The 23847-nt window shown below is 40.5% G+C and overlaps 2 protein-coding genes and 2 long non-coding RNA genes across 11 annotated transcripts in view; 2 read left to right on the top strand and 2 right to left on the bottom strand.

The window, feature by feature from the left end:
* Window positions 1–58: 58 nt before the first annotated feature.
* Window positions 59–2422, bottom strand: LOC131249346 (uncharacterized). The gene is made up of 2 exons (XR_009172797.1): window positions 2288–2422; window positions 59–276 (listed from the first exon to the last, which is right to left on the bottom strand). It is a non-coding gene; the product is annotated as an uncharacterized LOC131249346 (long non-coding RNA).
* LOC131249345 (BEL1-like homeodomain protein 7) lies at window positions 2412–18657 on the top strand. Its single transcript, XM_058250039.1, has 4 exons — window positions 2412–3488; window positions 15464–15840; window positions 15947–16007; window positions 17212–18657. The coding sequence occupies exons 1-4, from the start codon at window positions 2412–2414 to the stop codon at window positions 17854–17856; spliced, it is 2160 nt and encodes a 719-aa protein (XP_058106022.1). The 3' UTR covers window positions 17857–18657.
* LOC131249348 (uncharacterized) lies at window positions 9414–14792 on the top strand. The gene is made up of 2 exons (XR_009172798.1): window positions 9414–14018; window positions 14096–14792. It is a non-coding gene; the product is annotated as an uncharacterized LOC131249348 (long non-coding RNA).
* Window positions 18658–22033: 3376 nt separating the features above from the next.
* Window positions 22034–23847, bottom strand: part of LOC131249344 (folate transporter 1, chloroplastic) — a 34504-nt gene continuing 32690 nt past the window's right edge. For 2 of the 8 annotated variants that reach the window (XM_058250036.1, XM_058250031.1), the window contains 2 exons: window positions 22384–22438; window positions 22034–22271 (listed from right to left, as the gene is read on the bottom strand). In XM_058250036.1, coding sequence (XP_058106019.1) covers window positions 22093–22271; window positions 22384–22438 — 234 coding nt within the window. In that variant the 3' untranslated portion in view covers window positions 22034–22092. Of the gene's footprint in view, window positions 22272–22383; window positions 22767–23847 lie in introns of all 8 variants that reach the window. The other 6 variants (XM_058250037.1, XM_058250032.1, XM_058250034.1 and 3 more) reach the window with 5 other exon arrangements.

Here is a 23847-nt window from a genome sequence, read left to right as displayed (position 1 = left end):
AATAAAAGGAATAAAAAATAATAAAGGGAAGATATGTTGTTTGGGGGATTTTTAAAAATAATAATAATATAAAATGATTTGTTTGGTTGTATTAGCTCGATGAGAAAAGAAGGTTGGGTTGGTTTTTTTGGGATCTCGGGATCGGGTTTTTGTCTCCGTTTTGGGTGGCTTTCTTGCAGGAAATCTCCTGCGAATTCGAGCTTTCTTGCCTCCCATTCCAGACACAGCCAGTCTCTCTCTTCTCTCTCCTCTCTCCTCTCTCCTCTCTCTCTCTCTCTCTCGCCATCAGGTATTTTTTTATTTATTTCCTTTTTGTTCTTGTTTTGTTTTATGTAATGAGAAAAAATGAAAGATATTTCTTTTATTTTTTAAAGATGATGATGATGGTGGTGGTGATGATGGTTAGATGAGAAAAAAAATGGTGCTTTTTCTTTCTTCTCTTTTTGGTTTTTTTTTTGGATGGGTCTTTTTCATCCATTTGCTGTGGGATATATGCAGAATCTGTGATTTTTAAAATTTTTTTTTTTTTGTGGTTAGTTTATTGATTTGCATACCATTTTTTTTTTTTTTTGCATATTTTGTTTTGGAATTTTGAGTTGATTTTTTGGGTTTTGGGTTTTTTGGGATTTTTTTTTTTCCACATGTTCGTTTTTGTGGGGGTTGTTGGTGGTATTGGAAGGATGAGGCTTTGGATTGGTTATTTTATTTTATTTTTCTGATAGAAAGGGTTTGCGTTTGAGTTGGGGATTCTTTTGGTTTCTGTATTTTGTTAGAAATTTCAACTGGATTGGATGAGGAATTATGCGTCTTAGCTTTGTAGATATTTGTACTGTCTTTGAGATATGATGATCAGTGTATTCCAGAGATCTTGAAGAGGCAATTGGAGGGGTACAAATGCGTGTCGGTGCTGATGATCAGGTTGGTCTTACCATGAGCGTGGCCGGCCCCAAAACTTTAAGCTGGTCGGCTCATCAGGTGGGCTGGATGTGCACATCTGATGTAGGCTATTGGTCATATTTTTCTTTGCACAACTGTCAATTTTTCTTGTGCATGTTTGAGTTGTGAGCCGCCTGATGTGTGTGCCAGTCTTGTTTTCGTGCCAGGTCATCATCATGGTGGGACCACCTGACAGGTGGTCCAGATCTTGCACATGTTTTTCACATGGATTCATGTTGCTGCGAATCGCCTCCTGGATCACTCCCTGCGCCAATTGCACTTGCACCACTCATATCCTAGGGCTCTCAGTATGCACAAGTCCGGACTGTCGATCTGATGGTTGCCGCCATGGATGGACCATGCCCTAAAATTTCCTTGATGGGCAATGGTTAAGAGAGGGAATATGGCACTGGTTCACATTCAGCTGTGGAAGTCCAAATACTGGATGCCCACAACTTTCCAGTCATGGACCTTATTGGGCTGTGGTCTATGGTGGGATCCGTCACATCGACAGTCTGGATTGCTTGCTGAACAATATACTTCTCTGTTCATAAGAAGAGCCCCCGATGGTGGCTATCTAGTTTTCGCATAGAACATTGGAGGAGGCAGTTCCAGACTCCCATAAAATGGTGGGATTAGTCTCAAGGTTTTTGTGATTGAGGTAGAGGTCTGAAGTTGAAGTGTTCAATCCAGTTATTTCTATTGACTAGGAATGCAGCCTAATTTGTTAGTGTGCTCATGGCCCACCAATATATCGCCTCCAGGCATCTGCATCAGCAATGGGCATTTCTGGCCCTATGCCTTACACATGGTTGGTGGGCCAGTGAATCCAGACCATCCAGTGGTTAGGTCATGTCCACGCTTGAAATCATGCTGAGTGGGTGATCATAGCCTTGTAAATGTTGCCCTTTAACCAATGGTTAAAAACTGAAATGGTCAGCGATCAACATCGAATGGGAAAAACCGATATGTAGGATCACCCATTTGGTGTGATTTTCGGCCCCAGGCCATCTATGTATAGTTCTCACCAGATGAACTACCTGGATCAGATTGATAGGTGGCTAATGGCCATTACTGATCCAGCAGAGACGGGGTCATCCTCTCTGCACTACTACTCATTTTCGGTGTCATGTATTTAATCTTTGATGAATAACGATATGATTGAGCTAAGGCTTCCCACACATCAAACCATCCCAATACAACCACATGCAAATTGCACAGCTGTGTATTTTGTCTATACTTTTAGGTGTTTTCCAACTTGTACAATTCATAAACAACTGTAAAAGGATTTTATGATCTTTATTTAGTTCCTGGTCTGTTCTCTATCTGCTTACCCCTTTTTATACTTAACTTCCTACAGCCAACGTTGCTCCATGACAAAATGGTCTAGTATTTTTTAAAGCTGCTGTTGTGATTTCCTCTTCTCTTTGACCAAAAGAGGAAGCTTCTGCACGAGTAGAGATTTGAGGAGAGAAATGGCTACATATTACTCCAGTTCAAGCGACCAAAGAGATGTTATGCCAACCCTTTATTTGAGGGATCCAGGACGGGCCACTTATCAAGAATCATCGCATCCTGGCAATGTGGTGTATCTGAACTACTCATCTGCAGGGCCATATTCGGATACCTTGGCAGGCAACTCGCAGTCCCATCAGAACAACTGTGTCGAGCTTCCTGTTCCTACAGGGATGCTTTCTCAAGACTCATCTGCTGGGGCCTCAGACTCAACTGCATCGCATCAAGGGATCCTATCAAACTTAGTTGCCCCACGTCTTGGAGAACAAGCTTACGGAGTCTGGAGGGACGGACGAAACGAGACGTTGTTCATACAGCCGACAGGTGCCCTTCAAACCATGCAATCAATTGGGGGGACGATGAATAATACTGACAATCTGGTCCGTCAGTCTGTTAGTGAGGGTCCTCAAATGGATCTCCGGACACAGCTGGGCATCTTACACAGTGGGCACAATTTACAGCTGCAGAGGCCGGATATTTCGACTGTCCATGCCCAGGGATTGTCTCTTAGTCTCAGCACACAGATCCCATCTGCCATTTCGGTGCCTTCATTTCAGTATCAGAATTCCAATACGGACATCTCTTTCTTGGGTTCTCATCAGTCGACTTCCGGAGATGGGGGCTCATGTAGAGATGACAGCTCTCTTAGCAAGCAATCGGGAAGTACTGAATTCTCTCCTGCTTATTCGGGGCGTGATCGTGCAATGCATATGGATGCATCTCCCTACGGACTGTCTGGCTTATCGGGCACCATTTCAAATTCAAAGTATCTCAAGGCGGCACAGCAGCTACTTGATGAAGTTGTCAATGTACGCAAGGCCCTGAGGCAGGAGTCAGATAAACGCCAGAGCTTCCATGTTTCTATGACAGGCTGCGAAGAGACTGATGGAGGATCAAAATGTGGTTCATTGCCTCCCTCGTCTGGGATGCCTGTAAACCCACAGGAATCAACTGAGAACTCCACCAGTGAGCTCTCATCTGCTGAGAGACAGGATCTACAGAACAAGATGACGAAACTGCTCGCCATGTTGGATGAGGTACCCTTAACCCAATTTTTTCTGCTAATTTTGTTGTTTCCATGTAACTGTCAGCAGTTGTGGGCCCAAGTAACCATTTCTGTTTGCACACATATATGCAATTATGCATAGTTATATAAAAACATATCTACACTCATGGGTCTGACACATGCAAATGCACATCCATGCGTAATGCAACAACACCACATACACAGTCTCATTTACCAAGCTGATGGACCAACCTCAGAGTTGGGCCATGGCATCTACATGGTATGACCCAACCGATGGACAGCTTACATCTCACATACATGTACATGGTGTGTAGAGGGCCTTTTTATATGCGTCTGTGGGATTAGCAAGCTTCTCTCTACACATACACATGTTCATGTATATTCTGCCATTTTGAATTGATAAGCGAAACAGGATTCACGAAGCCAACACCAATAGCTGTGACATGGCAATGATGAATTGATGATAATGAATATGCATTCTGCCTTTTTAAGCATTCAGGCCACAATGGGTATTGCATGCAATGTAGGGCTGCAACTTGGGCTTGGTTTAACTTGAACCTGATTGACCCAACCCTAGTTCTAGTTGGGTTGGCTTGGGTTGTCAAGGTCCTCGGGTTGGGTTAGGGTTGGAAAACACCAACCCGATTTGAAATCAGGTTGGTTTGGGTTAAGCAAATTTGGTATGGGTTGGGAATAATCACATGTATTTGGGTTGCGTTGGGTTAGTTTAGGGATTAGTATAGAGTTCAGGTCGGGTCAGGCTGCGGGTTGGGTTCTCTTGAGGTCAGGTTGGGCTTCGGTTGACACTCAACCTGACCCAACTGACCCAAGTTGCACCCTAATGCAATGCATATGACTCTAACTGCAACACAACAATTGCCTTCACTTTCTACTCTCTTATGGTGAGTTCAATTTTTCAATAATTACCCACAACGAGGCACTAATTATGCGCATGAATGTTTGGGCTAGGACTAGGAGACAATAGCTTCCCTCAATTTTGGGATTGTTCAGTAGGAATCTCCTTTCATGTTCTGCCTATCTAACTTGTATTGATTTTCCAATTTGTTCATGCTTGACAAAATAAAAAGAATATTGTCTTTTAGGCAAATGATTTATGATCTTAAGAAAAAAAAAGCATTTTTATTTATTTATTTAGTTATGTCCAATCAAATGCTTCAACTTGGGAAAGTAGTTCCCTTTTCTATTTTGAAATCTAATTCATATATTAAATATGATGAGTCATGTGTTTGATGTGATGGTTTGTTGAGTATTTGCTTGCAAAAGCATTTAAGATATGAGCACTTTGGGGGGATATTTAACCTTCTAGCCAAGATTGGCAGGCCTTTGATTGGGTGCATTTACGTGTAAATTATGCTCACTTTTCTTCTCTGTGTGTTTGCTCTAGAACCTAACTCATGGATCAATATTGTTTTAGATCTAGCAAAATATGATAGTTTTTCCTCCCTGTTTCCCGTGGTTGTGCAAACATGGTGATTGAGCTCCTGTCCTCAAAGTTATAGACGTAGTCATCATTACTAGTGCAAAGGATGGACATTGAATGGGTGATGTAAAGTACCTTCATTGTTCTTCCTCTCGTTCTCTTGGTGCTCATGACCTTTGGTCTGTCTTGTCCTCTAATCTGTGATTTCCATTTCCTTCAAATGGATGAATTTGCGAGACGAGGATTGAATTGAGAGAATTGAACTGAGTTTAGGTGTGAGTTGCAGAGGGTTGGCCCTCTCTTTACCTGATTCTCTCCATGGGTAAAAATGCATGGTAGCACGTAGGATGATTTTGGTGATTTGGTCTAAGGACCATGACTGGTCCAAGACATGGAAGGGAAATTCTTATCCGCATTTGTGGTTCATTAACAAATTCCAAGAGTCAAAGCATATCTTCATCCACATTGCGGGTTGAATTTGTCGACATCCATCCAGAAATTAGGATAATCATAATGCAGATTGTTCTACTCCTAAAAATTAGGATCATACAACAGATGAGAGTGGTTCTTGGATTTTCTTTTCAGTTGTCATCAATCATAATCTTTGTCATAGCCTTATCTATTTGGTGTCAGCTTTAGGTCTGATCATCAGGATTCAAGAACCAAAACAGTAATTCTTTTTCTTTCTTTTTTTTTTAAATTCTTTTCAGAAATTTTTTGACCCCAGGCTGCCTACTTGCCATCGACCCTCCTTTACCCTTGCAGGGGCCAGCTGGCGCATCACTGCATGGTGAACCTGGAGCTTTGCTAAGCTCACACGTGTGTTCGATAAAGTTCATGTACACGGCACACATGTGCCAACAGGGCACACACATGTGAGATCAAATCCATCCATCAGTTTGGTCCGACCTTCTACATGTTTTCCCAAAAATAATGTTGGTCCACTCAGCATGTGGGCCCTAATATTGGGAACAGGTGGATGTGTAAGAAAATTTCCCCAAGTTTTTTAGAGATATACATTTGCTTTGTAAACTGTGGCCCACCTGACCAGTGGATCAACTTGATTCTTGGGCCAGGGCATCAATATAGTGATGCCTTTCTGATGGATTGGATCGGATCTCGGACCTATCATGCCATGTTCCCACATGTGCGGCATGTACATGAGCTTTATTGCAAACGCACATGGACTTAGCGAAGAAGCTCAAGTGAAACAGAACATGATGATTTGCATTGGTCAATACCACTTACTGCCTGAACTTAAACACCAAGAGCCAGCTATTTTCAAAATATAGCAATAGGTAACTCAACCATGAATTAGGAGAGAATTATATGAGTGACGTGGAAAATAGTAGTCACCAGCTCTTTGAGGCTAAAGAAGATGGGCGTAGAAGGCATGCATGTCAGATGAATCATCCACCTCAAGGAACTCATATCTCTTCTATCTTTCTATTATTAAAATATTTACTTTCCGTTTAATGAGGAAAAAAGTGAAATTTTCATGTTGAGTTTTCTATTATATGTTGGATGCATCAACACACATGCATATTAAATCTTTCTCATATATTTTCCGAGCATGCTGAGAATCTTGAATCAGTGGTCATTGCAATTCCAGAGTGCAGTTTGGTTGTCAAAGGATTTTTATGCTTTACTGACCCAAGTTTGCGCTGCCATAGGGGATGAACTTTGCAGCTTGGTTGTGAGAACCAGGTCATCCACATGCTATGTTTGTTGCTGTTGATTTTATTTGTTTTAGGCTACTGTAATTTGTGGGTCCTTACTCATGCCTCAGTGGTAGACTCAGAAGGGTTTCAACACGAGGTCATGGGTTCGAGTACCTATTGTGGTGAAATCCCACTGTGTGGTATGAGTGTGTGGGTGTGTGTGGGGTGTGAGTGAGTGTGTAAAAAAAAATAAAAAATAAAAAAATAAAAAGCTATTGTAATTTGTGATGGAGTTAAAGTTGAAAAGTAGTTTGAGTTTCCTGGATTTTTTTGATGTTGGAAATAGAGCTATGTTAGGGCTTTTCTAGTCTGGAACAGAAATATATGGTTGCTTGTTTTTGTTTCGGAATTTGGATACTGTAAATAAGTGTATTTAGTCTCCTTTAGTAGAATGTATTGCTTGGATTTGATGCCCAGATGTAGAGGTGTACACGAGTCAAGCCGAGCCGAGCTTTGCCCTGCTCGTGCTCGACTCGAACTGCTCGAGTCCCAACTCGTGCTCGGCTCGGCCGAGTTCGAGCCGAGTTTTCGAACTGACGGAGGAGGAAGAGAGGGAGGAAGATGGGCCGTCAGCTTGCGTCGGTGCGGCCGTGCGGGTAAGGGAGGATGAGGGAGAGAGTAAAGAGAGAGAGAGAGGGAGGAGCTTTGTTGGCTGGACTGACAGAGAGGAAGACAGCCATGCGTCGGTGCGGCCATGAGAGCAAGGGAGGATGACGTAGAGTCAGAGTGCACAGAGAGATAGAGAGGGAGGAGCTTCGCCGGCCAAACTGACAGAGAGTGAGGAAGAGGTGGGGTAGGGTTAGGGTCATGCGGGCGGGATGTATTTTGAAAAGGGGGGTAGGGTTTTTTTTTTTTTGGAGGGTATATATACCCTGTACCGAGTCGAGCCGAGTTCGAGCAGTATTCGAGTCGAGCCGAGTCGAGCTAGGTCTAGCTCGGACTCGACTCGAAATTTTCCAAGCTTCCAAAAACTGGCTTGACTCGGTTCGAATAGAGTTTCGATCCTAGCCGAGTCGAGCTTTTTCGAGCCGAGTCGAGCGAGTTACCGAGCTTTTGCTGCTCGTGTACAACTCTACCCAGATGATCCCAAGCCTTGTTTATGGAGAGTTGATATTACGTGGGCACTGGGCTGCTTATCAAATATCTGCCATAAAGCCAACGACCTAATAAGTATCTTTTTGGGAACTTCAATTGGAATAAAATAATAATAAGTAATCCATTTTTAAAACTTAAAATGATTTCAAATAAATTAAAATATCCATCTTTATAAATAAATAAGCCAATAATAAAAAAAGGAATCAATAATAATAAAAATGGGACAAGGTGATACAAAAAGAACTCATTCGATTTTATTTGTCCTATCTATAGGAGAGGATATGAAAAATGTAACTAATTCTTTCGTTTCATTGGGTTACTGGCTATCCGCCACGTGTTTCAGTACTCATGTAAAGAGCCAAGCTGAAATAGATGGGGACAAGGTTATGCCGATGTCTTGCCCAAGTTGGCGAGTTACAAGCTGTTGTCGAGTATAGAGTTAGAAGTCTGCTTTTGAGCACGAGCTCTTTATGCTTGTCTAAACTATTTTATTTTCTTTTGTTGAACATGCTCACCACCAATTATGATATATTTATATATACTCTCTTGAAGCATCAAGTTTGTTAGCCGAGGGTGACACCTTGAGTTTCAATGGTAGAGTTCCACATAGATCCATGTATTATAATGACTATTGGAATTTTTTTACTTCACAGGTAAATTATATAGTTTTTTTACCATGAAAATTTCCCTTTTTTGGTTTTTGTTTTTGTTTTTTTTTAGCTTTCCTGACACGACTAGATCGAAAAACAAGAATCTCGATTTGGATACATATCAATATGTAATGAAGAAATAAAAATAAAGGGTTGTGGATTGATATCCAACAACCTTCTAGCCACAATGCTAGTTATCAATATATTCCGTTTCTCTTCTTCTAATGTAGGCAATGCATGCCCAAGAGAAGCAACTCATGCTTCTTTTTTTCTTTTTCTTTTTTGACAATTAACTAACCGATTCATTAAAAGAAAAGGAAAAGAACAGAGGAGTAGGAAGACCGCTGAGATAGCGATGACCTAAACTCCTTACTAGAGCAGATTACAATTCTTTAAATTAACCGAAGAGGAAGCCCACTCGATCAGGTAATGAAAAACTCTTCTAACAATGAAGTCCACAGACCAAGCAGTATCCCTGAAACAACGCCCATTTCTTTCTTCCCATACCGCCCACGAAATTGCCAAAAGAGCCAACCTCCAAGCAGCGGTCCGATCCTTGTCTAGGGAAACACCATACCAGGCTGATAACAGTTGATCCGTAGACTCTGGGGAGGACCAATAGACTTGAAAGGAGGAAAATATTGCTGACCATACTTGACCGAAAAAAGGACAATGAATAAAAAGATGGTCTACCGATTCTTCCTGGGCCATGCAGCAGAGACAGATGTTTGGAATAACCATTCCACGTTTTCTCAGGTTTTCAACTGTTAAGACTCTTCTTTTACCCACTAGCCAGCCAAACACCACAATCTTAGGGGGAGCTTTAAACTTCCAAACTTTGTCTATCATAACCTCCGCTCGATCGTCACCTTTTCTGCTGATGCACAGAAACAAGCAACTCATGCTTTAAACCCATGGAAAATAATTTTTATTCAACTAACCATGACAACACTCAACAAAAGAGCCACATTTATATATATATATATATATATATAATTTTTTTAAAAAAAAAAAAACAAAGGAAAAAAGTTAAAAAAAGAAGAAGAAAAGAAGCAACCAACACTTCACAAAAGAATCTTTGCATATTTTTTATATACTTGTTCTCAAATCAAAGGAAACCCCAATGAAATTCTAATTTTTTGTTGTTTCAAATCCTAAGCATCTATTTTCAATGAAAACATTAATCCCTCAATCGCATCATAGCCATACACGCCTTTTGAAAATCCGCCATAACTCAAATGATATTGGAATTACACAATCTTGGGCTTGTTTGAGAGAGAACTTAGCATGTTTTCGAACGGAATCAATATCATGTCATTCGGACATCGTTTGATCCTCAGAAAATGACACATAATAATTGACAAAAATACTAAGGGAAACTTGTTCCACTAGCATTTCTATAGATGGTAATAGAGTGGAGGACGGGTGTTAGGTTGATCATAATGTTACTTTCTATAACAACTTATTACCCTTTGAAGGTTGGATTTGGCCTAAGCTAGATTACTTAGCCTTCCCTCAGATATTTGTCGAGGAAACTGTGGCCCTTGAATCCCCTTTCTCTAAGGGGGAAATCAAGGTTGTTGTTTTCTCTTGGCAGCGACAGCCCCCAGTCTTGATGGGTTTCCCTTAGCATTCTTCCAAGTTTTTTGGTATGTGATCAAGTCAGATTTAATAGGTTTGTTCATAGATTTCTTCTCCAGAAGCCTGCTGCCTCGGGAAATGGGTACATTTGTTGCGATCATTCCTAAAATCGATGTTTTGCAGTATAATTTATTTACAGCACTATATATAAGATGTGTGGTATATTTTAAATATATTGGGGGTCAACCTATGTAATAGACTATTCATAATGCTTGTGGAAGTTTTGTGCTCTCATTGATGGTCCTACGCCTGAATAAAGGAGGGTTGCATGAGGTTGGCAGCCGGCATGGAGCTTTTGTCTTAACTTTTCCATGAACCCTAACAATGTGACATTCCAAGCGTGATAGAGTGGAATGGGAACAGGGTTCATGTAGCCGGCCCCAATTAGTTGGGATAAGGCTTAAGTGATGATGATGATTTTAAATATATTGGCAGACCCCAGTAGCAATTGGGCGGGCCCCAAATAGCTGGGGCAACACTAAGACAACAATGGTAGTAATGTGTGTGCGCGCGTGTGCGATAGCATTCCCATTTATTTCCAGAGCGCCCACACCTCATATGTGTCCAAGATTTTCAGAATATGCCAGGTCACATCAGCATTTCCTTCTTTCTATTAGTATCCATATCTGTATCATAGCGCCATACCCAACCAACATGTCATATGTTCGTAAAAGAAGCAAAAAAAAAAAAGAAAAAAAAAAAGCGAGTATCGATGAGAAAGAAAGATTGCAACGAAAACAACTAAATGCAATAGTGATTGAAATTTGATTTTCGGGATGAAGAAGAGGTAATAGAATGATCCAAATCGTCCAGATTTTGCGGAGAATTGAACCACGATAGCAACTGAATGAAATTCTATAAAGGCAGTCCCAAACATCAGTATGGTAAAGAACTGAAACCATGGGAATTGTAAGGAAGCGGCTTTACGGGCTTCAGAGATTTGTAGAGAGAAACAGCAACTCTTTTGGTGCTGGTAGTGTCCCTACCCGAAGAAAAGAAAAAGAAAAGAATAAATAGTTATTTGATTTTCTATTTAGCACCGGCAATCATGTTATTGTCTGTGGATTTGTGACAGGAACAATGGTTTTCATCTCTGATTTCCTGCAGCTTTAATAATTTTAATGGGAGATTTGTGTTATTAGGAATGCCAATGAAGGGCATAACCCCTGTTGAAGCTACGTTATGAAAATTGCAAAACAGAAATGATTACTAGGCAAGGAAGAGAGAACTAGTGCAAGGATGCCTCTAGCTGCTATTTAAAGCAGTGTTTTAAATAGAAAGTAGCATGTAGCGTAGCATTCACCCCTTTGAAGCATGAGGCTTAAGCTGCATTGCATGTGGCATAAACCACACATTATTTCTAAATTTTTTTATTAAAATAATAAGAAAATTAGAGCAAGGAATAAATATAAAGATAAAAAGAAGAATGGAACTGATTTTATACTATTGCTCATATTGTTTCACTAAATCATTGAAAACATTTCTTGTGAAGATAGTAAAATGTAACAAATCATTTAAAACATCAATTGATTTTACTGTTTTAGTGAAAATAGCATAAAGTGGAAGGGCTGCTATGTAGCATGTAACTTAGGCTCATAGTGTGCAGTGCAGGCTATGTAGTGTATAGATTAGCTTGTAGCATATGCTATGTGGTGTGTAGCGTGCACTACATGCGACTTATGCTATTTTCATAAGCTACTTAGAGCAAAGGCTAGGCTATGCTATGTAATGTAAGAAACACTAACTCGAACCATTTTTTGTATGACCAAGGGGGATCATGACATCAATAATGGAAGATATACAGAGTGCATAGATGGCCTGGCATTTTAGCAATTCCTTGAAAGCATTGAATATGGGTTATGTTTCCACCATCCTTCAAAACATGACTAGTTAATTCCTTTGATTAATGTGTTACTTCATTTACTTAAATGGTTTGGTCATGTGCAATGGAGACCAATGACTGTGCCAATTAGGAGTGAGTGAGTACAAGTTGAAGGCTCTAAAATGGCAAGGGGAAGGCCATAAAGGAGGTGGATGAAAGTAGTCAGAAAAAGACTTAATGACCTATGGTCTAACTGAAACTATGGCACTTAATAAAGCAAAATGGCTGAACAAGATTCATGTAGCAGATCCCAATTAATTGGGATAAGGCTTCGATGATGATGATGATAATTAATGTGTTGCTTCATTTTTTGGGTGATAAGATAATAATAATAATAATTCTCTAAATGCAATTAAGCACCCTTTTTCTTAATCTCACACTTAATTGAAGCCATGGTTGTGTTGCAGATCTTAGTAAAAGAATTTTACTCTCTTATCAAATTATCACAAACATAGACTGCTCAAAAGGACAAAAAAGAAAAAAAGAAAGAAAAACGAAAAAAAGAAAAAAACAAATGTATCATCTAAAGTTGCAACTTCATTGGGAGTTCATTCCATGTTACACAAAAAGTATTCTGTCAAATTGGGCCCTCATTAAAAGCCTCAGTTTATCATAAGCCAATTCTAAAACAACAGCATAAATTACGAAATCGTGTATATCTGTTTTTGTATCTTATTGCACTTTCTAACCAGGAATATATGATAAACTGACCCTTGACCATCAAAGTCCATGCATTCAACTTGTGCTGCACTTGGCACGCTAATATTATGCATTAATTAGTGTCTTGTTTATTCTTTTTGCCCTTGTGTTTCTGGTAAGGAGTGGCTAGGGCAGATCTCCTTGTCATTGACAGGAGACGACAGATAAGTGCCACTGAATCTTGGCCTTGTTTTTGTTATTATTTCCTCTGTTGTGAGTTTTGTGTCACCTCTTCTGATGTTCTATTCTCTTGGTCTGCTTGTCTTTTGATGTGCTCTTGGATCTTGCCATGGAGGCTAGATCTGTAACCATTTCTTCTTCTTCTTCTTCTTCTTTTTTTAAAATAAAATTCTGATTACCAACACACACACACACACACAAAGTAGGCATAATATGAATGGAAATATTAATGATATCATTCTTGTTGAATCAGGGCACTGTAGATCGATGAAAATCTTATTTTTTATGTTTACGAGAGATGTACATGCGTCTCTACTTTCCTTCGGATATTTTAGTGGGTTGTTGTGAATAAGGAAGAGGATTTTGTCATCTTAATCGTGCTCTCTCGCTCCCTTTTATAGGATCCGTATTGTTTGCATTATTTCTCTTCATTGTAGTTGTTTTCAGTCTCATTGCTCATATGCATTCTCTTGTGTTTCTTATTTGCTGTCATCCTTTTACCCCTCATTGCTTTTCAATTCAATGCTTGGCCCATAACATGATCTCTTCATCTGCAGCCATTTCATGTGATTGATTTGGGCTTCTTTATTCATTTATTTGGGTGGATGGACCTGGTGGTGGAGGTTGTAAGTTGTTGGAGTTATGGTTTTCTGATTGGTTCCCTAGAGAATGGTATATCATGGAAAGATGGATTTGATCTGGATTTGGAGGATATAAGGGGCATTTATTGAGATCACTCTGGCAGGTTGTGGTTGATCTTTTTGGACCACTAGATTTTTTTATTTTTTTTCGAACAATAGGACCATTAGGTTATAGGTATTGGAGACCCAAAAGATGCAGAGTTTGCAATGCACTTGCAAGGTCTCAAAATTTTCTCTTCGTTTCCTTAAAGATTAATTATGTTGGATGATTCTCTTATTGTAGTTAGATGAGCTTTAGCGAGATGCACCCATGGAGACTAGTGTGCGCATGCACATTTGAAGAGAGATATTTGTGTGATTCTGGTGGTTTCTTTTTTACCAGTTTCACTGAGAAGCTATGGAGGAATGGTTTCTTTCCATCATGCTTGCCTGAGAAGCTAATGAAGAAGCAGCTACTCTTGCTAGAGATGGAGCTTATATACCATCCATTGTTTTTAGAGTTCCGAGGGATGGAGGGAGGGGATTAACAAACTTCTACGGCTTCCATATTCGCCACAAAGGGCAAACACTGAGTGCTTGTTATCACATTGGTCAATCAGAGGAGCAAAGCAATAGAAATGCAGTGAATCACCTGTGTTGCTCGATATAAGAGAGGGGAGAGAGAGAGAGAATCAACAGAAGAGTAGGTGGATAACCCGCATGATTCTAGCCTATAATTGCCCAGGATATGCTTGGTATCAGACCATGCTAGCAAAGGCTAGTATAAAGTTGGATCCAAATGTTGGAATCACACCACCCTCTTTCAGTAAGGTTATTTACGCGAATAGTAGTACATCAAACGATTTTATTTTACTTTTACTCAATAAGTGGTAAATAAGTTGTCCGTGTTGATCTTATTTCTATACTGATATGCGCTTAGTTCTCTGATGGAATATTGAGTTGCAAGCAATATATCTTGCTGGTGGATTATCACACAATAAGGCCATCTGTGAGTGAAAGACAGACCAAGATCAAACATGAAGCATGGAGAGAGTGGCATATTTAACCTCTACACTATAGTTTGCAGGAAGCATGAGCTGCAGCAAGATATTTAGCCTCTATGTTAGATTTTACCACATATGGCTGTTTCACATTTTTCGCAGCTTGTGATTGTCAAGCAATTTAACTTCCCAACAAATCTCTGATAGGCACTTGCATCATCTAACAACTCCTGGTCATAAGAGAGGGAGGGAGGGAGGGAGTTGACAGGTGAACATCTCATCACCCCGCTGAGATCGAAAGACGGCTAAGACAACAACAAAACAGCAACAAAAGCACCAAGATCGAAAGATGGCCAAGACAACAACAAAACAGTAATTTAAAAATATATATATATATAAATATATATATATATATAATAAAATAAAAAAGAAGAAGAAGATGAAGCAAAAGCTGCTAATAATAAAAACCCTGGTTCCCTAGGCCAAACCCAAGGAAGGAATCATTGCAAAACAACTGATTCCCAGACTCTATTTAGCCCTGTTTACAATAGGCCAGCAAAATCTGGCAATGCTAACGCCCATTCCAGAGCCAAAGACACAATGTTCCATTTGATGTGCTCCAATGATGCTGCTTTTCCTTCAATATTCTAGCATCATTCTCTCGAAATACCCAATAACGCAGCACAAGGCCGCACATTCCAAATGATTTTGCAAGCAATCTGAAAATGATTTTGCCAATGCCTGCAATAAGCTCTTATTTTCTTGTTGAATAAGCTTTTACTAGTTTCATCTCGAAGGCTTTCAAGTGAAAACATTGACGGCAGTGAGGGTTCCTTCACTGCCATACTGTTGGATGAGATAGTTTCATTGTCTATTCAGATTTAGATATAATGTCATTATGTCAACACTATTTTCTTGTATATTTAGATTGAGATAGTTTCATTGTCTATTTAGATTGAGATATAATGTCATATTTCAACACTATTTTCTTGTATAATAAAATGTAATAGATTAGATTTTATTTGGAGGTTCTTACACCCCATTTCTGGTTGCAGGTTGATAGAAGATACAAGCAGTACTACCACCAGATGCAGATTGTGGTGTCATCGTTCGATGTCATCGCAGGGTGTGGGGCTGCTAAGCCGTACACAGCACTTGCCCTCCAGACAATTTCCCGCCACTTCCGCTGCTTGCGAGATGCGATCAGCAGTCAAATTCGAGAGGCCAGAAAAAGCCTTGGGGAGCCGGATACTTCAAGTGGCAAAGGGGGTGGGATATCCCGCCTCCGCTTTGTAGACCAGCAGCTCAGGCAACAGAAGGCCCTTCAGCAGATTGGTATGATTCAGCAACATGCTTGGAGGCCTCAAAGGGGCCTGCCCGAGAGCTCTGTTTCGATCCTTCGTGCCTGGTTGTTTGAGCACTTCCTTCATCCGTAAGCCCCTCACACTGCATGCTTTTCTTTCCTTTTCTTTTCAAGTTTTGAGTCACTGAGGCACTTCTCTTCCTAATTTCTGCCCCTTGACTTCTTTTTTCCCCAGTTACCCGAAGGATTCGGATAAAATAATGCTGGCAAGACAGACGGGATTGACCAGAAGTCAGGTAACCTTATAATTTTAAGGGGACTGATTCCATGCAACTAGTTTGTGTCACGCTACGGTGCAATAAGTTGTATTGGATGTGGACATTCCAAAACATTGATTTGGACTGTCTACTAAGGTCCATCCCACCCTATATTCGCCCTGATGCTGGAGTCACATTGAGTGGATGATCCTAACCATTCAACAGGTGGCCCCTCTTTGTCATGATTGTTTTTCTATAATGCTGCAGACAGGGAAGGCCTGTGTTTGATTTGGGCAGGTGGGCCAGGATTTAGAAGTGCTCAGTCTGGGCCCATTTTGCTCAGGTAAGGGCCAGGCCTACTAACTGCCCTGATTGGGTGGTTAGTATCAACAGATCAAAGTGTAACCCAAATCCTCTTCAACACTTGTTCTACTCAGCCCATAAAACAGCCAAGCTCCATGGTGCCCATCATGTTGTATATGCAACATCTACTCTGTCCATCAAGTTCTAGCCTCAATTCTCGGCCTTGGGGCAAAAAAGAAGAAGAAGCTAGATACACAACACCAGGTGGGCCACACCACAGGGAACAATGGGAATGGGATGCTAACCATAGGTTTGCCTTGGGGCAAAAAAATAGCCAGATAGACAACCCCAGGTGGGCCACACCACAGGGAACAATGGGGATGGGATGCCAACCATAGGTTTGTGTGTGGGGCCACCATGGTATCTATCTTTCATCAAACCTGTTAATCAGGTGTAACTCACCAGGATGAAGTGAAGATTTTGCGGGGGGCGGGGGGGGGGACATCTTGATCCAAAACTCAGGCAGGCATGTCATAAACTTGGTTTTAGGAGTAATTTTGCATCGTTCTCATTATTTTGGACAATGGGAGTTCTCTATCTGGCCAATTGTGTATTTACAGTTCAAATAAAGATGCTCACCTGATGGACAGAGTTCATTTACATATACAACACGGGCCTCACAGAGCTTTGGCATTTTACATGCTTTGTAAAAGAGGTATTGTAGACAATTCAGGTCCATCAAAGTGATAATTGAGGGAGGCGCAATCCAAGGCAGGGTATGCCTGCAGGACCAGCCATTTTGATATGGCTGGGCCATTTTCATTATTAATGTATCTGGAACGCCCAATGCTCGCAAGAATAGGATCAGCCATTTAGTGCAGTTCGTGTTAGCCCCTGATTTTCTCATGCAGTCTAGTCTTTGTTCTCTCTTTTGGTCCAGGTCTCAAATTGGTTTATAAATGCGCGTGTGCGCCTTTGGAAGCCTATGGTTGAGGAGATGTACAAGGAGGAAATTGGCGACGTTGAGGTGGACTCAAATTCTTCAACAGAGAATGCACCAAAAGCAATGGACGGTGTTGGGACTTCTGAGGACAGGGAAGAGCTGCAGCAAAGCATGAAATCTGTGACCCAAACCAGCCAATTTGGAGAATCGAAATCCATTCACATCTCGGATGTGGAAATGGCTGCTACCACAGCTTGCTTTCAGAACGTGGGGAATGTGGAAGAGACCGACTTTGGGAATCTAAAATCCAGGGACCAGACAGCGGCACCCAATGTAGATGCCTGTAGTATTCTCCAAGACACGCTCGTCCAGCCTGACGGGAATGGGAGGTTTATGACCTACCAGATGGCAGAGTTGGGGAGGTTTGGGAATGGAGGCGTGTCACTCACACTGGGCCTTCAGCACTGTGATGGTGGGCCACCTATATCGGATGCCCAGCAGAATATTGTGACCGTGAGAGAGGAAGAGATGTATGGTGCAGCTTCTGTTGGGGCAGATGCAGCGGACTACAACTGTATGAATTTGGGAAACCAGCAGCACAGGTTTGGCTCAACCCGTCTGTTGCATGATTTCGTAGCTTGAAATGCTGATTCTCTGCAGTGGCATGCGAAGCTCATGAGAATAACATGCTTTATAAGCTGTCCCACCGCAGATTCTGCTCACAATGGTGGCCCGCCTATTTCGGGTAATGAAGGAACAACACTATGAAAGAAACAGTGTAATATATAGCAGTGATTGGTGGGAATATATAATTAGTGGGGGGGGGACATGTTGTAAAAGAGGTATGCTAATCCCAGCCCTGTAAATGCCTCTGCGTTGCCAGCACTGCACACGCACGGAACATCAAACGGTCCATTTCGTGGGCCCCACTGCATTACATGCCCTGGGCCCAAGAATCAGGCAACTCCACTCACCAGGTGGGGCACAACGTATGAAGCAAATGGAGTTGGCGAACATTGAATGGTCTGCATTCAACATATATGTTTGTCCCACATGATGAGCAATGGCCTGATTCTTGGACCAGGGCATCTGCGGATTGGGGCCCCACAGAATGGACAGCCAAGACTCAGCACATGTGCGGTGCGTTGACACAGCTGGAGGCATGCATGGGGGTGGGCCCCATGCCACGCGTGGGACTAGCAAACCTCTGTTGTAAAAATAGAAGCATAATTTTGTGTAATCTGTTGAGGAAGGAAACATATAAGATTACTTCACTGAAAGTATTCATCTATGGTCTTGAAGAAAATGGGACCCACATCCCATCTTGGTGAGTTCTATTTGCTGGATGCTGGCAATGATCATCAATAACGACAACTACGGTGCCATTTTATTATGTCATCTAGCATTCTTATCAAATGAATAATTCATTGTCTGGTTGAGTTGCTTGGTAGCTTAGGTACTTGAGTAGGATTGGTTTGAGCTTGTGGTTAGGACTGAACTACATTCACATCATTTTAATTTGAGTATCTGGTAAGAAATGCCCACAACAAGCAAGAGCATGCTGCCTTTTTGCAGCCCCTTTCATCTTATGATTGGGCAGGTTGCATATGCATGATTGAAGCCCTGCCTTCAAGTGTAGTACTTCTCAGCAGCCAACTCCATTTTTATCTGAGTGTAGGTTAAATGGCTGTAAATTTCTCATAATGTGGTGTAAGCATTATGCATCAAATTTCTATTGGAGTTCATGAAATTCATCTGTGCTCTCAACTGATTTCGTCTTCTTAGTCCTGTGCCGATTTGGTCTGAATCAGCTTATATTAATCTTTTAAAGTGTTTATTTTTTTTTTTTGTTCCCAGTTCATGCAAAAGATAGATGTTTGAGCAAGGACCCGTTTGGACCCAACTCTTGCAAAAGGGGGTTTCTTGCAATTTTGTTGGATAATTTGCTAAAAGCCATTCCGCTTGGGACCAGTGGGCTTTTCTTGGTTCTCATTTTGTTGAGCGGGGGATTTGGCGACAGTTTGCTAAGGGCCTGTTTTGAACAGGGAATTAGGTAGTATTGAATTGCATTTGGTGAGATATAAATTTCATCGAGCATATGGAATCAATGTGATTTTGTGAAGGATTAGATTAGCCCAGGTATTTGACTTCCCAATCCATATACCTCTTTGCGTTTGGTGAGATATAAATTTCATCGAGCATTTGGAATCAATGTGGAGGATTAGATCATTCCCGGTATTTGACTTATACCCCTTTTACACACAACACTTGAGTTGCATAGGCGCTTCCATCAGTTGTGTCTGGTCTGCTGATGATAATTCCAAATCTGGTTTCGTGTAATGCAATGTTTTTTTTTTTTTTCCAAAGGAAGAATTTGAACCCAAACATTAGTTTGGTTGATAAAAAAAAACCATGGTATTTCCATACATATAATCACTGTAATAATGGTGTTAATTTCATCTAATGCAATTCAATACCACCTAATCCTGAGTTCCAAGCAGGCCCTATAGTGCATCCAAATGCATAAACAAACTAGGGTTTGACTTAAACAGCATTTTCTCATTACACGTCCCCTTTGAGGGTGCATCGAAGTGGGCCATAAGAAGATGCAAATCTGTTACTCAGGCAAGTCCATTTAAAGAGTATCTTAATATGCAAGATCTCCTCCGTACATACCCATTCTTCATTAAGAACTGGTGCCAACTCTACGGCCTGTTTGGTCGTTGGAGAATTTATTTCTGGTTTTATGCTTCCTGAGGAATGTTAGAATTGGAATAGCATTTCATGGGAAATGATCAAGTTTTGTTTGGTTGATAAACTACAGACCTGATAAATGTTTAAAATTTTGTTCTCATTCACCAGGTTTTCCATTCCTTGGTTAAAAAGCAAATGGATTGCCTTATCTTTTTTTAATAATAGAAAAATTTGTAAATGTCTAATCAAGGAAAACAAATGCCCTTGTGTGCTTGCCTTCCCAAAGGTTTTCCCCTAAGATTCAATCATGTTGGAAAAGGTGGCATCCAATTCTGTTAGCTAAATAACATGGTATCTTAATTTATTTGATTTGGGTTTTTTATTTTAAAAAATCCCACCTCCTAAAAGATCAAATGGAGGAATTTTCAATAGGAGAGGACATTTTAAAAGTAAAATGGTTAACAAAAAAAAAAAGGAAATGAACAAAAAATTTAAAATTTAAGAAAATAAATAAATAAATAATTGAAAATTTGAAATTTTAAAGATTTTTTGGGCTCATTTATCTCTTTCATACGGTAAATATGATAATAGTATGATTCAAAAAGATAATTGTACCATACAAGATTTGCCACCCATATGATAGGACATGATTCGTACTGTTTATATCATAGAATAAGAATCGTGGTATGAATCATACTGTGAATCGTTCACACCCCTATGCATTACAATTAGAATTTTATGATTCATACCTTCAATTATTTGTACACCCATATGATGCAACAAGATGAATACGACTTACATTGTGAACCATATGATTTAGATAGCACTGGTGTCAACCAGTTGATTCGAGAGTTTCTTTTTTTTTTGGAATCAGATCAGTTACAATGCTTCCAGTTCCTGATCTTTCAGATATGAGAGTAGATTCAGTTAGGCAAAATACATGATGGATGGTTGGGAAGCATAAACCAATTTCACCTTTAGTTCTTAGCTGAATGAGGCCATGCTCGATGCATCATAGGGAAAGGTAGCAATGTTGCAAGAATCTGTTGCTAGAAAGTTTCAGGCACATTGAGCTTTTTTAGCTCCTCCAAAATGGCTTGAAATATACTAATGCGGCACATGTGTGATATCCAAGCTGTCTATTAGGAGGGTCCCAGTATGTTGAGACAGAAGATGTTTTGCTCATATGTGTGTTTCAAATGAGGATTGTTGATTAACTTCTGCAAGAGCATTTGTTTTAGTACACAGTACCCCAGCCAATCAACAGAACCACCTGATTATGTTGCAAGGGCAATCTACACGTTGGGTCCATCTAAGGTACAGCTTGATCTCACACATGTGAGCATGTTGGCACAAGTGTGGCATGTGTGTCAGATTTACTACCAAAATGAAACATCGACGTGTTTAATCCAAGCTCAACCAAACCAGAGCTGATAAGGGGCCATTCGGCAGCATGGATTTTGATTCCAACTTGTGTTTGGCACCCGGGATTTTGGTGGATTTCAGATCCACCTACAGTTGAAAATCCTCAAACGGGCAATCTTTTATTCTTCTCTAAAATGCGGGTTGCAAAATCTGCAAAATCCAAAGATCTTCAATTGTCTCTAACCGCCACACATACAGAAGCAAGCTAGGGGTTTTTGGAGGCTAGGCCTGTTGAATGGTCTTTGGGCTAAATGGGGAGAAAGGAATGGAAGGTGCTTCCAAAATGAAAATAGCTAAGGTAGAAGGTCCTTAATAGGGCTTTGTTAAACATAGCAGAATGGGCTTCTTGTACAGATGGGTTGAAAGACCTTTTAGAGTTGTACTTAGTCCTTGGTTTGTAGCTGTTGCGCCATCTTTGCACTTTTCTTTTTAAAATATTCTGTTGTTGCCTTTTAAAATAATAATAATAATAATAATAAACTACTCCCTCCCTCCCCTCTATAAAGTAGCTTTTTTCTTGTTCTTTTTTTTTTTTTTAAATAAAAAAAATCCAAGTTGCCAAGTACAGTTTCTAGATTCCATAGGATTGAAAATCCAGGCTGCCAAACACAATTGATAGAATGAAAATCCTGGATTTGGATTCTTAAGTTTAAATCGAAATACAAGGTTCCAGATGACCCTTAAAAAATAAAATAAAATGTGGTTGAAATGATCTTGACATCTCGATATCAAACTCGCCAAGGAAAATTTCTGGACTTGTCATTCAGATGATACATGCATGACAACATAAGCTGAATATATTTGTAGCCTGAAAAGTGAAAACCTACAAATTAAGTAAGCTTTCTCCTTTTGTGGAATTTGTAGCCCATCTATAAGTGGCAGTCTTTGGTCTGGTGATGAGCTGAGAAAAGTCAACTGGGCATGTAGGACTAACAGATCTGGAGACAAGAATTTTGAAGAAAGAATATGATTACAAACATGGGTTTCCAGCCCACCATGCCAAACAGGTGTGCATGTTAGAAATCTGAGCGGTGTGTAAGGTAGGCCCACCATGTACTTGACAGGTTGCTGAAATCAGGCTGATCCAGTCATCACGCCGGTACACCTGGATGAAAACAATGGACGGTTGGGAAAAAAATAAAAAGATTGCAGAGAGTCAACATTCAACATACATGTGAAGCAACCTGATGACTGGGCTGACCTGATATTTGCATCAGATCATTTGAACAGTGGGGGTCACCAAATGCACAGTCAGATGTGTCACACAGCGAATGAGTGCTAGCGGATCTCTATAAACACATCAGCTGCTGCTTCTTGTCAGTCTAAATAGGCTGAGGACATTCTCATACACCACAAATGTTATAGAAGCAGCAGGGACATTTTTTAGCAGGTTGGATGTGATACCCCTGTAAAACCCCCGAATGCCCTCAAATCTGCAAACAGAAAAAGCCAAGTCTTAGTTTCTTATTAAAATCGTACACGATCTGTGATGTAACCCTGGCATGATTTCCTCTGCCACACGGTGACTTAAACTAGGTTTCATCCCAGTAAATATATATGAACCTCCACTCCATAACTTGTGCAAGTGGGGCCTATGGCAAGCAAGGAATTATGTAATGGTAGCAACCAGCATATTGGCCAGCTTTCCTGCTGACATAATACGGTCTTATTAGACGACATGGTCCTATAACAGCCGAAATTTTTTCTCTGACTTTAAAATTGTTGGTAAAACTCTTTTTAAAAAAGGTGAGGATCCCAAATATGTATTCTTTTTAAAAGTCAACCAAATAGGCACTAATTGAACACAAATCAAGCATAATTTGGTGGCCTGGAGACCATTACATATAAGTACAATAAAATGAAGATGGGCAAAAGAAAAAAGAAAAAAAGGAAAAAAAGATAGCTTGCCCCGTTCGATACTTCCCAAAAATGTATACTTCGCTTTAGTTCAACGAATCCCACTCTTTTTTTTTTCAAAGATAACAAACTTTATTCAAAAGGAGCAAAAGCTAAAAGAATTACAACAACTACAGCTCGGAAAGCACCAGCTAATCATCCTGGCCAAAGTCCCTAAGACAGAACACCCAACTAATTACATCAAACCTTCATTAAATACATGCTGCTCTAACCTGCTTTTGTTCCAGAAGCTTTGCTTGTTTCTTTCACCCAAATGGCCCAGACCACCAAAAGGGCTAGCTTCCCATGTTGAAGGAGGCTATAACTTTCTCCCAAACCTTCTAAGTGAAGGGGCAATGAATAAACAAACAGTCCACCGTCTCTACATCCCACTAACACATGATGCAACAGTTAAGCAGAACCATCATTCTCTTCTAGAGCTCATCCATAAGCACTTGGCTCCTTTCCACCACCCACGTGAACGTTGTGACCCTAGAAGGAGCCCCATGAGACCACACAAACAGCGAAAAGCCACCGTTCACACCCAACGAAGAGGACCCAAGTAGGTTATAAATTGAACCGAAAAGTAACCTGACTTATCCATCAGCCTAACCATTG

Source organism: Magnolia sinica, chromosome 6 (assembly GCF_029962835.1).
Source record: "Magnolia sinica isolate HGM2019 chromosome 6, MsV1, whole genome shotgun sequence".
NCBI classification, from domain to species: domain Eukaryota; kingdom Viridiplantae; phylum Streptophyta; class Magnoliopsida; order Magnoliales; family Magnoliaceae; genus Magnolia; species Magnolia sinica.
The sequence above is the reverse complement of the archived record's forward strand: the minus strand, read 5'-3'. Positions and strand labels throughout refer to the sequence as shown.

Coding starts and splice junctions, on each gene's coding strand:
- LOC131249345 (XM_058250039.1), top strand. CDS start 2,412: ATGGCTACATATTACTCCAGTTCAAGCGACCAAAGAGATGTTATGCCA. Junction 3,489..15,463: donor TGCTCGCCATGTTGGATGAG/GTACCCTTAACC, acceptor TTCTGGTTGCAG/GTTGATAGAAGATACAAGCA. Junction 15,841..15,946: donor TTTGAGCACTTCCTTCATCC/GTAAGCCCCTCA, acceptor TTTTTTCCCCAG/TTACCCGAAGGATTCGGATA.